Source organism: Pleurodeles waltl, chromosome 1_2 (assembly GCF_031143425.1).
Source record: "Pleurodeles waltl isolate 20211129_DDA chromosome 1_2, aPleWal1.hap1.20221129, whole genome shotgun sequence".
In the NCBI taxonomy this organism is placed as follows: domain Eukaryota; kingdom Metazoa; phylum Chordata; class Amphibia; order Caudata; family Salamandridae; genus Pleurodeles; species Pleurodeles waltl.
The window spans coordinates 646,711,160-646,729,870 of NC_090437.1; the positions used below are offsets into that span (position 1 = coordinate 646,711,160).

The window sequence follows — 18,711 nt, forward strand, 5'->3', positions numbered from 1 at the left end:
ATAATAAACTTTATTATAGTTTTGTATTAAAACAGTCAGGGCCACGGACAGTGACGAGGATGAGGGGAGTGCACTGTGCACTCCCCTCAGAGCGCATGTGTGTTTGGCCCATCGTCTCGGGTCGGCCAAACACACATGCGCAGTGTGCTCTCTCCAGCCCGGCACTGTGTTGCTGGGCTGGAAAGAGCAGGCACAGGCTCCCAGTTTGCCTGGGAGCGCCCTGGCTGGGTGCTCCCAGCAAATACTGACACTGCTCTGAGCAGCATCAGGATTGGCTGCATTGTAGGCTGGGAGCCAGTGCCTGCACTATAGGATAGAGGAGCAGAGCAGCGCAGCATTATGGTAAAATATATATTTTATTTCTCCCCCTACGCCCTATCATGTGCTGCACCACCCCATCCCTTTTCCCTCCCACAAGCCACCACTGCAAACTACTCCTTGTTTTCTTCAAACACCACTCATGTTTTCTTGGGAGTATTGTGAAATTTGGTGTAGGAACAGTGTCTCTGGCCAGGTATTATTGGGCTCCGAGTTTGCATACCAGATAATTCCTTGTCCAGAAACTTTGGAACTCCAGGACACAGAATTTCATCCAGAATTACTGTCAGAGTGAAATACCACAACTGATATTGAGGGCTTTAATCTTCTGTCACTACTGTCTGGGTGACTGATCCAGCTACTGACTGCATTACTTACTAGTTTGAGACGTAGGAAACAGCCTTCACTCTGTGAAAATCATGCTAAGAACTCAACTGTTCCTCACAAACACATTTCAGAATCTTTAGCAAACATTCTCTACCTCTAGGTACATTTAAGTTTCCCCATTGCGTGCTATGTTTACAGAAGGATTTAATAATTACCAGTTATAGTTCAAAATTAGCTATTTAGGACACATTAATCTTGACCATTTGAAAGTGAACATTTGGACTGAGACAAGTTGCCTTACATACTTAACCCCTTGGGTGCCAAGGACGTAATAGTTACGTCCGGTGGCGCAGCGCTAAGGCGCCACGGACATAACCATTACGTCTTAGTACTGGTCCTCGGGGGAAGCGCTAGCGCTCCCTCCCGAGGACCGCACCCCCACCACCCAATGGAAGGGCCTGAATGGGAATTGCTTCCTCTTCCACCCCTGGCCCCCCCCAGTGACATCTGATGACGTCAGCACACGATCGCGTGCTGACCTCATCAGAGGTCACCTCCCATTGCGCTGGAAGCATGCTCCCAGTGTAATGCGGAAGAGACATGCTCAGCATGTCTCTTCCGCTCAGGAGGAGGGGACAGGCAGAGGCATGAAAGGAAATGCCTTTCCTTTCCTTTAATTTCTCTGCAAGCATTTCTGCTGAACGATCGCAAAGCGATCGGTCAGCAGAAATGCCCACTAAACACCAGAGAATTTTTTTAGACTTACTCATAAGGGGGATGGCCCCTTGGGCAAGGGCCGCTCCCCAGGGGGCCAAATTATTTTTAGGCCATTTCTGCCACCCCTGGGGACAGATCGGCCTAATCCAATTAGGCCGATCAGCCCCCGGGGGGGCAGAAACCCCTTAGACACAAGGAATATATATATTTTTTATGTGGGGAGTGACCCCTTAGGGAAGGGTCGCTCCGTGGGGGGAAAAACTACTTTTAGGCCATTTGTGCCCCCCTTGGGTGGGGCGGGGGGGGCAGAAACCACTTAGGCAGCAGGAATTGGTGTGTGTGTGTGTGTGTGAAGTGTGTGTTTTGTTTGGGGAAGCAGTCCCCTTGGGCAAAGGTTGCTCCCCATGGGAGCACATTACTGTTGGCCATATATGTCCCCCTTGGGGGAAGATCGGCCTATTTCTGGAAGGGCATAAAGCCCACCAGAGACCAGGGAAGATTTTTTTCAAAATAAGGTGGGGGTATGGCCATACCCCCACCCCAAATAAATGGGGCCAAAGTTGTTCTGCCCACCAGTGGGCAGATGGGACAATTACCCCCGATCCACAACCCAGGGGGGGTAGAAAGTCTACTTGATGCAAGGGAATTATTTAAAAAAAAAAAAAAAAAAAAAAGTGTGGTGGTGGCTACCAACCAGTATGGTCATGGTTATGCCCTACCTCAACTGAAGGGGATAACAGTCTTTCAGCTCTCCCCCGCACACTAAAACATCTTCTTCCATGGCAAGCAAGAGGACATTTGATTATTTTGAGTTTTAGTTTTACATTTGGGCCATGAGAGCTTGGCTAACTCTCAAAATCGTCCCACTTGGAATGGTGAGGGCTGCACTTTTTGGACTTTGGGATGCTGCCATGTAGAAAAATACACAAGACCTAGAAACATCTGAAAACTAAACATCTGGGTGAGTCCAGGGTGGTGTGCTTCACATGCACCTTGCACCATTTTGTTACCCACAATGCCCTGCAAACACATTTTTTCCACATTTTTGTGATGGAACCTTCTGGAATCTGCAGCAATCCACAAAATTCCTACCATCCAGCATGGTCTCATCTTTACCGATGAGAATTTTGCCCCACTTGTCAGCCTATTTTATCACATCTCCCTGGTTTCCCTCAGGTATGTAGGTTTCAGAAATTTTTAGATTTGATAAGTTTCCCTATACAGCTGCTGAGCCTGGACCAAACACGGATGTCCCCCCCCCCACAAAAACAGGTAGTTTAGTATTTGATCATTTTGATGTGTCCACATAGTGTTCTGGGGCATTTCCTTTTGCAGGCAAATAGGTCTATCCTCACAAGTGAGGTACCATTTTTATTGGGAGACTTTGGGGAACGCTGGGAGGAAGGACATTTGTGGCTCCTCTCAGATTCCAGAACTTTCTGTCACCAAAATGTGAGGAAAAAGTGTTTAACCACATTTTGAAATTTGCAAAGGATTCTGGGTAACAGAACCTGGTGAGATCTCCACAAGTCACCCAATCTTGGATTCCTCTAGGTGTCTAGTTTTAAAAAATGTGCAGGTTCGGTAGGTTTCCCTAGGTGCCGGCTGAGCTAGAGGCCAAAATCTACAGCTGGGCACTTTGCAAAAAACACATCAGATTTCAATGTAAAATCGCTGGTGTCTCGTGGGGTTTCCTGACCCTGGATCGCAGTGCGGCTGCAATCCAGAGCCAGGAAACCATTTTAGGAAGGCCTCATTTGAAAGGGGAGAATCTCCCCTTTCAAATGAGGCCTTCCCGAACAGTGGGGAGACCCGTTTGTGCCCATTTTCCCCTATATGAGTAGGAAGCAGCCTTACCTGCTGCTTCCTGCTCCGGTCGGGAAAACGAAGTGTGACGTCAACTCACCTCATGGAACACTGACGTCCGTGTCTCCAGATGGGAGTTTAAATAAAAAGAAATCTTCCGGTGCTATGCACCAGAGGATTTTTCAAACCCCTCCCTGGTGTCGGCCACTAGTCGTGACCTGCACCAGGGAGGGTGTGCAGGTGTCGACCAGTGGCTGACGCCTGTCCCTATCGGGACTGATGCCAGGCAGCTACAGATCTTTATCACCAGACCACACATCACAGCCTGCATCTCCCCAGAAACGCTGCAGAATGACACATTCTCAACGTGGGATCTCAGAACACCCTATAAACCAGCATGTAAGGAACCCTGTTCAGAGGGTCTAACCTTGTCCCTGTATTCAACGCAAGCTTCATTGCGGTTGGCCTGAACTTGTGACTTTTTCCCGGTCTGGCATAACCACAGTTTACACTTTGTGCTTCTAGGCACTCTTGCCACTTAAATCTTCAAAACTGCATATCTGCGGCTCTATAGATTTTATTTTCAGTTCTACTGATTTTATTTTTGCTGTCTTGTTCTGGCATGTTTCTTTTTTTGTGCTTTCCCTTTATTACTGTTTGAAATGCTACATCAATACACATTGTCTCTAAGTTACGCATGACTGATCTATACCAAACTACCAGACGGTGGAGCATAAGTTAATTTCGGGGTTGCTTGTGCATCACCCTGACAAGGACTGTGGTTGTTGCTTGAGTACGGTTTCATCCCCTCAAACAGTAAACTCAATTTCCTACAGATGGGTTGTGCATAATTTTTCCTTTTTGATTGCCCAAAGTTGCTCAATAATCCAATGAACCTTGGATGAAGGTTACTAATGTTCTTGCTCTTTGTCGAGATGCAGTTGGCCAATCTTCTAAAACACATGACTTTTCATTACCCTCTTTTCATTTCAGGAGACCATCAGCATCTAATCAACACCAGCAAGCAATTATGTAAGCTGTGTGGATGGAAAGGCCCTCCGAAGACAAACACACAATCAAATTGCCCTTAAAAAAAAGATAGATTTCTTGCTTGTCTCACCCAACAGGCAAGTGTCTAATCAACATGTGTTTGGGAATGGTCCCTGAATTCTGAGACAGTCCAAAAAGCAAGATGGTTTCAGGCTGATTTAGTGCCATTGTGGTAAATGTGTAAAAGGTATGTAATTTCACCAAAATCACAGCATCAGTGCAAGAGAGGTCACATCCTCATCGTTATCAATGACCCAGCAAGTCAACGCTGTCTCTTCCTCCTGCTTCAACACCCTCTGCATGCTTCAGAAGATCAACAAATGGATCCCCACTGAAGCCATGAGGATGGTCACCCAAGCCCTCGTAAGCAGCCAACAGGACTATGGCAACACCCTCTACGCAGGAACCACAGCGAATTTCCAGAAAAGACTGCAACGCATACAGAACGCCTCCACACGCCTCATCCTGGACATCCCCTGCCACATCACAGCCCACCTGAGAGACCTGCACTGGCTCCCTGTCAACAAGAGAATCACGTTCAAACTCCTCACCCATGCTCACAAGGCACTATACAACACCGGACCAAAATACCTCAACAGACGGCTCTCCTTCTACACCCCAACCCCAGAGCTTCGGTCTGCTGACCTTGCCCTCGCCACCATCCTGCACATCCACAGAACTGCTAGAGGCAGATCGTTCCCCCACCTCGCCGCAAGGACATGGAACACTCTTCCCACCCACCTACGACAGACACAGGACCTATTAACCTTCAAGAGACACCACAAGACTTGGCTGTTCGATCAGTAGCAGCCCCCATCCCCCAATCAGCGCCTTGAGACCCTCACAGATGAGTAGTGCACTTTACAAATGCTTTGATTGATTGATCCTTTGACCTTGAAATCATAGCGCATGATATCACACAACCTTTGAGTTGGATGGAAGGCCATTGTACATTTTGCATTAACAGTGGTTGCTAATGGGCATATACAACCATTCACCTATTAATAGTAATGAAAGCTATGGATAGACTTAGTTTAGAATAATATTTAGCATGCAGATTGGCCAAATCATAAGGTCTATAAAACATTAACAGTGCTTTTAATTGAAAGACAGAGGTAATACCTACAACCCACAGGAATGAGCATCTTCAGGTTTTGAAGCTTGCTGAAGAATCTGCTAGGTGACATGCTACCGCATCTAGGAATGCAACCATTGGTTTGTTATACTCATCCCCAACATAGAGAAGTGCAGTGCTTAACTTGATTAGGCAGTTTACGGAGCTCAGCACCGACATTTAATTGTTAACACAGCTAGTTATTACAATCTGTCACCTGGTGGCACTGTTTATCTAATTTCGAGATCAACACAACAACAGTTATTTGTCAATTCAATATTCATAAAAAACGATTAAGACCTGCCTCCCAAGCCAGTCTTATTGCTTTGTGGGCCTAGAATAATCTGAATGGTCTCACTTGTAGGAGTCTGATGATTAGTAGTTGTGCTAGTAGTGTCATTGGCAGCACTGGCAAGGGCAATGGGTGGTGGAAGCTGCAGTAGCCTCCTGACGAGAGCTCTGGCATTTATCTTTTTTAACAAATAGATGCAATATGAACAGTGGAACTGCAAGTTGGCTGGCCTCCCTATTCTGCAACTAGATGGCAATCAGAGTAGGCTTGCCATCAGGGGCAGCGGCTCCTTTAAGGCAGAGGAGCGTCACCCCCCACCAGCAGCAACAGCTGCAAACCTTTTACCAAAAAACGATAATAAACTGTTTATTATCATTTTTTGCTAAAAGGGGCAGGGCCACAGGCTGTGGCGAGCACTGAGTGGGGAGTGCTCAGTGCGCATGTATGTCTGGCCAGCCAAACGCACATGCGCTGTAGGCTCTTTCCAGCCCAGCAACATAGTTGCCAGGCTGGAGAGAGCCGGCACAGGCTCCCAGTATGCTTGGGAGCACCCTGGCTGGGTGCTCCCAGCCAATCCTGTTGTTGCTCTGAGCAGCGTCAGGATTGGCCACAGGGCAGGCTGGGAGCCTGTGCGTGCAGTTAGCGGAGGAGTGGATGGAGCGATGCGGCAGCAGCGATGGAGGTAAATATTTTTGTTTTTATTATTTTATTTAATTTTGATTTACCTCCCCCATGCACCACCTCGCCCCTTTCTGCTAGCTGCGAGCCACTACTGCTTCCCACCTATTATTGAAGCCAGACCCTAACAATAATATACTGAGATTTCTCCAGTCTATGACACACCATAAACCTGAACGGGGCAGATATTCTTTAGAAGCAAAAATGTATCCAGACCGAAACCAGCACAGTTCAATCAACAACCATACAGGTGGCAAGGAAAGGTTGAGGGCAAGCCTGAGAGAAGTGGAAGGAGGCCAGCAGTGCTTCCCGGCAGTTCCATAGAACATGATGAAAAACATGTTACTTTTTCCACAATGTTCTACATTATTTTTGGAGTGGGCAAGTGTTTACAAAATAGCATTATATCAATTTAGTATTGTCATGCGAGTTGCAATGTAATTGTGACCAATTAAGTCAGACAGAACAGATTCAATATCGCATTTGTCCATGTTTGCTAGATTCTTGGTGTGGAGAGTTTTATTTAAATATATAAGATGAAACCCAGAATCCAACTTTTGAGCCTCTTCCACCTTTCTGCTGCTGACCCTATGACCCCCAGTTTAGGGCACCCTGGAGTTCATTTTTCCCCATTTTCATCACTGTGTAAATATAGGTTTACACTTCTGACATTTTTCCAGCAAAAGCTGTCTCAAACTTCAGGTATATGCATTTATTTGAAAACGTACCGGTTTGATGGATGCAGCAAGCAACCAATGTAGTCATAACGGGTTTGTGTCACACAATATGTACAGCATGGCTGGCCTCCTGGAGGGATGGTATCATGTAACAATGAGCCTCTTTTGTAATCAGGACTTGTCCTTCAACAAAAGCATTAAAATACTTATCGATTTCACTTTAAAATGTCCTTGCAGTTGCCACACATCTATGCACACCTGTTACATATCTGGCTCATGAAAATCTGATCTAAATGAAAATCTTGGAAAGTTAGAATTTGATGTCAAAGGACGAAATAGAAGTGGATAAAATCTGTGCATTTAGTTTTCGATTACCCACATTCCAGATCCATTCCAGAAGGCCCGATTACAAGTGGGTCCATTAATTGCAACCCGTGCGTAAAACTCTGTTTAAGAATGGGTCAGCTTTAAGCATCCGGTAATGATCGGATTGTTAAATAACTCAACCTTCATTAAATTTCGGCAGGTCAAATCTGTAGAAATGTAATGGGGGTAAAGCATACAGTATTTACTTTATGCAGATTTTGGTGCACTAAACAGCAACATCCGCATGTTATTCCCCAATAACTCGCAATTAGTATTATGTATTGCTCCTGATAAATAATGTACCCGTGGTATTGTTATTTATCAAGTGCATTGTATGAACCAAAACTCGCAATCAGGGACAGAGTGTGGTCGTCTCCTCCATTCTTTGTAGTAGAGGCACAGGAAGTGTCTGATGCAGAAAAAGTGTGTTTGAAAGGTGTGCGTTGTAGAAAAAGAGGCAGGGCTTGGTTGCCTCACATTACTGTCAAGCATACACATAGGAAGTGTTTTGTTGCAGAAGAGAAACAGTTTTGGTTGACCCACACCAGTCTAAGGCAGAAGCACAGGTCCTGTAAATAGCAACTGTTGGTCACCTTTATTGATACTGCTCGGACATGCCCAGAGACATTGTGGAATTAACTTTATGCCACTTATGAATGCATACAACCTCCGCACCCAATTATTTTGTACAATAATTAAAGTATGTACACTCTTTGAATAAAGCGGTTTACCAAAAGTGGCCACTAGAATTTTACATTCTTTCAATACTTCCACAAGACTCCTACTCAGAGTGTTATCCAGGCTGCTTCTCAGCTGTTTTTTGTGCACATAAAATACGGTGTTTTTTGTCTACATCCACTGATGGCAACCAAAAGCATCTACAACAAAACATGGCCAAGTCAGCTAGACAGGGCACCCAGTGCCACGTTATCCTGAGTGTGCATCACCCTGTCCAGAGTAACTGGGTGTAAGGAAGTTATATAAACCAATACAATTTTAGCAGAAGCATTGGAAAAACCAGTAGGTCTTGCCTTGGAAAACTGATGTGATTATAGTTTTTTGTCATTGCAAGGATATGCCATAAAAAAGAAATATATAATTTTTAAAAAAAGTAAGAAAAAAATTTAAGTCCTTCAATATTTCACTCTCTAAACTCATTGTAGGTCAATGGGCTGCTGGTGCAACAGAGTGTGATGATAAGCAATGTAGTTGGTCATATGTAGTCTTCCAAATATTTTCCCACACATAACTCTAATATGTCCGTTCCCAGTATTTCCTGCATGAGGCCATACCGTCCTTGAAAGACTGTAAATATGCATCTTGAATTTCAGAAAGAACTACTTCCTCTATCTTTTGTGAGTAAGTACAACATTTACCTCCAACATTTGAATTTGTCATAAAATAGGCCCTACCAATTCCGTTTGTACCTTCAGACTTGCCACAATTTTTAATATAGTGTGAGTTTGGCTGGAAGCATTAGAGTGCTGTGCAAAAAAAAACAGAATAGCCCACCATGTTTGTTTTTCAGGCAAATGGAGATTAAGGGATTTGCCCAGATGCACAACATATTTAGCATGGGTGAGGATTCCAGCCTGGTGTCCCACTTTCCAGGTCAAAAAGAACAAATTGTGGATGGAATGCTGAACAATGTCAAACATTCACTCCCAGTCACAGATCTGGATTTAAATCCATCGTTTTTTGGCCAACATGCCACTCCAGTTTGGATCTAGCCATATACAAATCGGTCTTGATCCTGCTCCCTTTGGGACAGACAAGTCCTTGCTGATGAGGGGTGATACCCCGAAACCGGGCCCAGGATGCTTGCTTTGCTCCTTAACCAAGTCTGATTTCAAACTGTAAATTTGCTGCAACTGTAGCAATAAGAGAAATGTCCCAAATCCTTAAAATATATGCTAAACATTTTTTTTGACAGTTTAGCGGTTATAATGTGTGGTGCAGTACGACTATTCCATCAATGACTCCCATTCCGACGTCTCACGTTCCCAAGACAGGCAACTAGTTTCAACTAATGCAAGCATCTATCATATATTTCATGGATTTCCACCTGTTTTCATCAGCCTATATTTCGGGCTGATAAACACCTACAAAATATGATTCTTCTACATGCTCTCATCAGTCTTAACTGTATTGGTTTGGGAATATGAACTGTACCAAAGAAGAAGTAAACTGTCATATACTATTTGAAGATTTGGAAGACTTTTCTGTTTCAATAATAAATAGGAGTGTAAATTGTGCATTATTAGACTTTTATTTTGATTAGGGGGCAATGAGGGAAATTTGACAGTGAATTTATATTTATAGTGCTCTGCTACAAAACCAATTTTAGGTGGCCAATATTTGACAGAAACATGCCTATTAAATGACTTTCTGTCTCAGTTATTTGTTCTTTAAATCTGACATCTCACCTCAAGAAGCACCAGTAGCCAAGTCAATTTCTTAATTATTAAACATAATTATTTTAGTTGTAATCAGTTAAAAACAATACACTTAGTTCAGCAGTTCTTCATTCACAAAATGTACAAATAAGTTAGTCAGAGCTGTCAGTTCCAATATATCCAAACTTACAATTGAAGAAATGTCTTTAATACCTCCAATGGATGAAAGCTCTGTTCATAAATTTTGTAAAATTTGCAGATATTCCAGGATCCCTCCCATTAAAATCATAAATAAGTGTCCTGTTACAGCTCAAAAGATCTTGTTGGAAGAACATTGGTTTGAGACAGATTTCTATTCCCTAGAAATGTCTTTGGCATATGCACACTATGGGACCGATTCACAACACCCCAAAACATCTAAAATGGAAATATTTGAGTTATATGCATATTCAATCAATACAAATACAGAGAACTGTTCCCTACTAACAGGAACACCAATGTTTCAAAATCAATTCACAAAGGCATGCAAGAATACATGAAATAGTAGTCCTGTGTTACTACTTCTCATACTCATAAATGAGTTTGTAAGTCGACCCCAGTATGTATAAGAGGCCCCTCACTGTTTGACATATTTGACATTTATCATGCCTGCAACTATTGAAGTACAAAGATTCACTGTAATCTCAAATAGAGACCAGTAGAAATCTAAGCCTGAATAATTTAAGTCAGTAGTTACAATCTATATGTTTTATATGATGGCGCAAGATGCTGTTGTCATTGCTCAGTAAAATTGTACTTTTCTACTTTTTTTTTTTAGAACTGAACGTATTGTAGTCAAATATCTTTGATGTACGAGACTCTTGCTTTTTTACTAGAGAATAAAAGCTTGAATGAGAATAAATTGGTTCCCGGTAGGAATGGAGTTTCATCTAAAGCACCCATATAAAAATGAACCATGGATTTAGATTTGATTTACCCAAAATCCTAATTGACATCTAGAGAGGCATTTTAATATATACAAGACTTGCAAACCATAACCTATTACAACACTAAAAAATAGCCACAGGTGGCTTAAAATTGGTTCTTCAGAGACCACTACTCAACTGTCCAGTTTCACTCTAGTAACATGCTTCTGTTAGTTAGTTTGTCCATTCTCAGAAGTATTCTGATGAAGGGAGTGTAGGCCAAATGTGTAGTTTTACACATAAACTGTAAAGATACGTTTTTAAAAAATGAGATATTATCATGCACAAAACAGACTCCAAGTGTGGACGGGGGCTAAAGCAGAGGTGATCTCTGTAGTGCTCCTTGTCAAAAAGCAAACTTCAAACAACATCAGTACCAGAATTGATCCCATGAGAAAGCAGTAATTGGAAGACCCTTAAAACCACCTGTAGATTTTCAAATCCTGAAGCAGATCTCTATAATCCAAGAACTGCTATACACTAAATTGGCACAATCCCCTCAGTAAAGCACTGAGGCTATAACAATATCAACATTTTAAAATATCAACGTACTTACAATGTGTAAGATATAAACATAAATGTGCATATATTTCCACCTTAGAGGAAGTAAAAATGCAATCCGGAGAGAGGTTATATAGGTGTATTGGAAACATAAGAAAATGTACAAAAGGGTTAAAAAAAAAAAATAGGAGGAAAAAACAACTTTAGAAATGTGCCCCTCTAGAGTACATCTAAATTTGAAGCAAGTTTCAGACATACTTCAGGATCTCAAAGAATGCTGAGAGTACGAATAAAATCCTATAAGAATCATAACTTTCCAGGTGCATTTGCATGCATCAATGTCCATATTCTGAATTACCGTCATGTAGAAAATTATGCACAAGCACACATCTGATGCTGCACATTTACGTTTACACGTTGAAATGTTTTGTTTTTCCCCTGGGAGAAAAATAAATATCACTTTTGGGAAACATCCCTTCTCCTGTGCACCTAATACATTTTGTATTTTTCCTACCCATGCCAACCCTGTAAATGTATTAACTCCTGCCCTTCACATAGGAATAACATTTGCAACTGTTCCAAAAGTGAGAAGCTACTGAGAAGTGGTAATGACATAGCAGTAAATAAATCAGGAACAGACTGTATTGTTTTTGATCATGAAAAACATAGATCAAAATACTGTGCATACAATAGCGTTTTAGACAATATTTAGAGCACCCTTGGGCACTCAAGAGACTATTCTACTAAACAAAGACCATCAACACTACATTATTTGTTTTATGCTTCGCATGAGCGCTTTAGGATGCCACGAAGCATGAGTGGAAGGCAAATTCATACAGGAAGAACACAGCAACTTTACAAGTGTTGGTAATTCTCTGAGGCACAAATGTATTTAGGATAATGCAAGCACACTGAATATAATTATTGGTTTGAGAGTGTGCTGTGCTATTGAGCATTCTGCTGGTTGAGGATATTTGCTGAATGGCTGTCGGTGTCTGGAATCTCTCATAAAATAGCCTAGCAACAATGTAATTCAGATAAGTCGGGGAATTAATAAAACACACACACGACAGTAATTGGTTGTGTACTCAGCAGCTACAATGATACACATACAGTTACAGTTGTTAATAACTGTAATTACCATTAAGCCAAACTACACCAGACGCCCATGTGTCTGCAACGAAGGTAGTTGGGAACATCAGACAAACAACCCTTGTGGTACTTTCAAACACATGAATGCTCCAGTATTTCAGAGTAAGACATTAACATTAGAGCTAATCATTAACAGTGCTTACTACAAGATAAACTTTAGTCAGGGAGTTATGTGACTTGAGTAAATGACAATTTGTCCTAAAGCAAAAGCTACTTAACTACAGTTTTCAACAAAAGTATTTAATTGTTCAAAAAGGGTAGCCACACACTAGTGTTTTTTCCACAACAAGAATGACGAATGGAACACTAAGAGTCCAAAGCTCTAGTGGCAGCCCACCCCCTTGCAAAATGTGCACAGATCCACGTTATTTGTGAGACTTGTATCTAGTCCTTTTTATTCAAGCCACTTTGCATTCTGGGATTTGTCGTTTTATTTTTGCCACTGTATTAAAACCCTTCAAAATTACAGGCTGGAATGAGCTATTGGCTGTAAAGCCAGCACTGGTTTAAAGTGTTGTACATGACAAAGAACCCCTTAGCTGCAGTCAATGTGCCGCGGAACCTCTGGAATGCCCGACATATAATGTGCAAATATCATCACTAGGAACTATGTAAGTGCTGCTAACAAATAGACTGGGACCCAAATGCACAGCGCCATAACTTCTCTAACGCACTGAGATTTGTTTTTTTTTTGCTTTTTATACAACAATTGATGGTGAGGCCTCAATACCGTAACAAACCATGTAACATAAGTGCGCAAATTCTTGGAGTTTCTTTAATCCTGAGCATGAGTAGTTTGAAAGAAGACACTAGGGTACCATCGCCTGCATGTGTTCTCCTTGATCTCCCCTGATGATGGCACTAAGATAGATCTTCAAACGCACTAACAATATGCACATGCAGTAGCACCATCCAGGCCCTTTGTGCATAAATGTAACCTACATGCAACAGGGTCAAAGCAAGAACAGTATAACACAGTCAAAACACTTTCCTTGTTTGTGCCTAGTGCACCTTTCAAAAGGGGCGCCCTGCGCGATCAAGGCAAGTGCGCCACATTACAGTGAATGAGCTGCACCCAGGGCAGCGGCGAACATGTACTCCCCTGGCGGTAGCACATTTAAGAGAAATATGGAGAAGCTGTTTAAAAGCTGCTCTGTGTTTCTCTGTGCAGGCAGCACTCCGCCTGCACTTTTAAGGGGGATTAGAGATCCCCTTGCGGGTGTGTGCAGTGAGTGACTGCACCTCCCTGCAAGGGGATGTCTGAGGTGTCCATGGGACCCCTTTTCATCCATCCAGAGGGTTGACTTTCAGTGCACCTCTTAAAGGCATGTTTGGTTGGTAATGCGGACCAAGCACAGAGGCAAAGTGTTTGTCTCATTTACATGTGGCCACGCCCCCATGAAAATGAGTAAACACCCTCCAATATTAGCGCTTGAGCTATATGTGCACCAGCGCTATCTGTTTTACAGAAGAGGCTGCAGAAGTGTTTGTGGCCCCTTCTGTAATAACAAACCCTGCAGGCACTTCTGTAATATGGCCCCAGGTGTCATTAAATACCCCAATTGAAAATTCAAGTTAGCTAATAAAAAAATCGATTTTAAGAATCAATCTATATAAAGTGCGTTAACAAGTTAACAAAGCATTAATTTGTTCAAGGTGTAATTCGTGTCCTCTTTAGAGAAAAGTTCATTTTGGAAAATGTCTTCGCGCTGGTTCATCATCAGGCCAAAAAAGTGGAAGAGCACTATAGTGGTCCTTTGTCACGAACTGCAAGTAGGGTGCAGTACACAGCCACTCCAACTATGGAGATAAAGAGGCCGAAGCCCAGCAGCTTATAGATGTCCCTATGGAGGAAATCCAGTCATGAAGAGTCAATGGCTGCTGATTTTAGGAAGTTAAATCTGCACCAAGACAGCTATGTTAACCCTGAAACTACCAGAGCAAAGTACTCAACTTAATTTGTTGACTGATTATCTAAAGATAGTCATGGGAGAACATAAATGTGAATGGTATCTAAGGCCATAGTGAAGCTGGATTCAAAGCACGCAGCTGGAGGGATGGCTAAATTAATCATGGACTGCCTCAAATTATAAGGCCCTCGGGACTCCAGGTACACAGAGGAACAGCTTCCCAAAATCAATAGGCAGTGATTATTCATTACTGGAGTCCCTTCACAGCAACACCTACAAGATCCTGGGCTTTAAATTCTTTACCCCCATAATTGTAGTGGCTCTTTGTGACTAGGCCTGCCTACTGTGCCTTACTTTTAAATAGTGAGATAGGACCGACAGAAGTCTCTTTCCTTTCATTCGTCCTGATGATGACTCGGACTCTTTTATGGGTCGAAATGCCAAGGACACTTACAGGCGCCAAAAATATTTTCCAAAATGTAATTTTCCCTAAAGATTATATGGAGTATAACTTGCTCAAATTATTAGAGGATGCTCTGTTAACTTGTTTTACTTACATCTGTCTACCACTCTTGTTCACACTCAATCAATTTATTCAGGAAATATATGCTCTTCTTCACTAGCACCACATGATTATCTTCACTTTGAGTACTTAAACATTTTTTTTTTTTATATTGACAGTTTTCATGCTTTAATTTTGCTTTTCATAAAAAAAACACAGTAACTATTGTTATACGCATGGTCTCCTTTTATAACTATGCTTGATATAAGGGATAAAGTACCCCCTGCTGAACATTATAGGAATATTGCAAGTCACCGAGGATTTACATAACAATATAGAGGAACGAGGCCAAAGGTTGAGTTCCTTTATAAGGTTATAGAACTCCTCAGTGACTTGCAATATCCTTATCGTGTACGCAAGAGGGTACATTTTCCCATACAACACATAGTCACACAATCACAATTCCCACAAACCACTTAAAACCTTAGCGTGTAGCTCTGTCATATGAAAGAGTGAGCCTATTTTTAAACATGAACAATACAAAATAAAATCTCTAGTGCTAAATTAAACACATCAAAAATATGATAGATATTTAAGGCAAACACATATTAGAAGCAGCTCAGTGTAAGTAAGATTCTTTAAAAATAAAAATAAAAAACTGTCATAGCTCTGAATTTGGAGGAACCTGTAGAAAGATTCTAGCTTTTCTCTAACGACTGCAAAAGATAAACATATTCTCTGTACATGTCATTGTGAGTTATTAAAATAAAGAACAGCGAGGTTCCGTTTTCGTTGCTTTCAACTGCTGCTTCAATTATGCTCCGTGACCTGATCTACAGTTCACCTCAGCGACTGGCACTGGCAGCAGGTACTGTGACCTTAGAACGCGACTATAATAATTTACAGTAGTCGAGTTCTGGCATCTTTTCTATATAATCAGCGAATGGGTGCGTCACACGTCGCCGATTATAAATACATCAGAAACTGCCATTTATACAGAATGGCATTTTTTATATATTGGGTCAAGGATATTTTTTTCAACTATCTTGCATTTTCAGTTTGGATAGTTAATGACGCCTGGTTGGACCCTGTTGCTTTTGTCCAACTGCGTTCGACAGGTTGCTACTGTTTTCTATATTAATGTAATCTACAAGCATTTATTCTGAGAAATCTGAGTGGCTATTCAAGGTTACTAACATTTTCCCTTGATGTACAGTATGGCATGAAAGGCTTTTATGTACGTCTTTCATCATGAGGATTGAAAAGGGAACGTCGGTCAAAAAACACACAGCGAGGCATAGGGCTGGTGCGCTTGTTATTCTGCCACAGCAAAAAAAAGCAAACACTGTTTTCAAAACTGGTCTAAACATCTCCTTTATGTTCAGAGTTCAAATTTGCCTTTGCAAAACGGGTAATGAGATACAGCCAGGCTGACCTGAGGATGGCAGTGGTCCACGATCATTGGCATCACCTCACTCATCCATTTCGCAAAGTCAATATCCACTGCTCAGAGCCACTGACCAGTTACTGTTCACACAGGGTGCTGCCACGTCAGTTTTTAACCGAGTTTAACCTAAGCTATGAAGTGGACACATAAACCATATGCTCTTTGATACTTAAAGCCACTGAGAAATCATGTGGCTGCTGCTCTGTGCCCCGTCTGGGGGCGTACTGTGACGTAAATCGTGCTGGGGGAATGACATCGACGTTTGCACCCGGTTTCCCTTAGTTCAGGGAGCTGAGTGCTGGATTTTGACATCTAATGTGATAAGCAGGGAACAAAGTTAAAAGCAGGCAAACTCGACCTCTCATCATATTGAGGTCAGTCCAATGAGTAACCTCAAACAGGTGGTATTGATCCTTCTTAAATCTTGCACTTAGAAATAGCAAAACTGCTGCCTTGAACTCTATTTATTCGAAAATATTATAATTTGTATTAGTGTCCCACTTGTATCTCCGGCACACAACTATCTTATGCACAGCTGTAAACCCATATCCCAGGATATGCTGTGTAAACGTGATGCAATCATGGTCGGCATGGGCACCAAAATTAAAGTGCCCCATTAGTTAATAAGGTAACGACAGAAAAGTAGCCTACATTTGAAAATTGGGCCAGTTTGTAGATAACTTATAAAGACATGCTGTACACGTATTTTCAAAAGACTGTATGCATTTGCTCTTGCTGTAGGTAATTCCGGCAGGAAAATCAACTCTAAAACCCTGTCCATCACACGATCAAACAGGCCCACAAACTGCCAAACCTAGTCTCAAACACTGATCTGTCAGACCAGTCCTTCTTGCACAGCCAGGTTGCCCTCTTGGTCGTCCGACCCTGGCTGAACTAATTATTTCCCAATGACTGGCGGTGCAAAGCAAGCGCGGGGATGTGCACACACCTGCTACCTGTTGAATACCCCGGGGCCTTGAATGACTTCCTTCAAGCCCACTCTGCTCAGGCAGCCACGCCGCTGGCTGCGCGCACCTGATTTGGCGGCGTGCTTTGCATTTTAGTAGTCTGTCTTACCTCGCTGTTTGAACCAGGCGGTGGTGATCCAGGAGACGGACAAGAAGGTGGCTAGGCAGAGGAGTGTTAGCGCACTGCCATTCCGCAACCTCATCGCATAGGCTGCCAGGGCGCCTTTGCAAGTCCTCCACCAAGACCGAGAAACGCCCAGGCTGCTCGAAGGCGGCCGTGCCGGTGCGCCGTCTCTCTGTAGCCTGCACACCTGCACCCGCTCCCTGCGGTGAGACTGCTCCTCTGGCCCCCCGGGAGGCGGCGGGAGCTGCCTGCCTCTCCTCTCTCTCTCAGCGAGTGATGCTCTTATGTCTCTGCTGGCAGCATTCCCCCTTTGCTTTTCCGCCTCCACCGGCTCTACCGCTTTAACTCACACTGTGACTTCCTCCCTTAGCAGCGAAGGCACTGGTCACAGGCGGGGAGAGCAGCCCGCCCCGCTTCCTCCCTCTGCGTCTCTCGGGGTGCTGCTTTCCTGGAGCTGTGGTTATTGCTCGCACCCAGCTCCAGAACCGTTCCTGTGCTGCACGCAGTTACCATGTTGTGCAGCTCAGGGCACCACGCGTGTACTTCCGCATTCCCTTTTGCGGGCTCGCTGCCTGTTACTAAGTGCAAACCTAGCCTCTCGCCCTCCCCGTACATTTATATCCGTCAATTTTGTCTCCATCTCAGCCCTTGCACAACTGCCTCCGCTCATTTACCGAACTAACGTCCAGTGCTTAATTTGGCAATAAAGAGGTGCCGGTGCTCAGCACCGGAAACAACAAGCACAAATGAAGCACTGCTAACATTTCACAATAAACACGTGCCACGCCAAACGCAGTAATAAGCGTGGTGGCGATGAGCCTCGCCACCTCCACCTGTACTGCCTCTTTATTTCCGTAGTAGCCTAAGAGATAGGTCAGGTTGTGTGTGTTAAACGAAGTAATAACGGGCCTGCTGTACAAAGTTGTTTACGTCCCAAAACGCGATTCTGAATGTTTTTTTTGTTTTTTTTTAAAAAACCCTTCGTTGCCAGGCCTTTTCTACATCAGGTGCCCGGCCTGTTCTTTTTGCTATTTGAGGCAGTCGAGCTAAGACCCTCATAACTTTTGGTCCATATAATCTACCCACGCCAAATTTGCGTCATTTTTTTCCAACATCCCAGGGATTCTAGAGTTATCCAGAGTTTGTGGGTTCCCCTGAAGGAGACCAAGAAGTAAGCAAAATACAGCGAAAAAGTTTGTTAAAAAAAGAAAAAAGTGCAGCAGAAGAAAGCTTGTGGTTTTTCTCCTGAAAATGGCACCAACAAAGGGTTAGCAGTGCTAAAATCACCATCTTCCCAGCTTTCAGGAACAGGCAGATGTGAGGTAGAAAACCATTTTTTCAACACAATTTTGGCATTTTAGTGGGACATACCCCATTTTCACTATTTATTGTGCTTTCAGG

The 18,711-nt window shown here is 43.0% G+C and overlaps 1 protein-coding gene across 1 annotated transcript in view; it reads right to left on the reverse strand.

Moving 5' to 3' along the window:
• The window catches only part of MGAT4D (MGAT4 family member D), a 625,903-nt gene extending 608,016 nt beyond the window's left edge, over positions 1-17,887 (reverse strand). The window contains exon 1 of the mRNA XM_069242567.1: positions 17,296-17,887. Coding sequence (XP_069098668.1) covers positions 17,296-17,389 — 94 coding nt within the window. The 5' untranslated portion in view covers positions 17,390-17,887. The remainder of the gene's footprint in view (positions 1-17,295) is intronic.
• Positions 17,888-18,711: the final 824 nt, after the last annotated feature.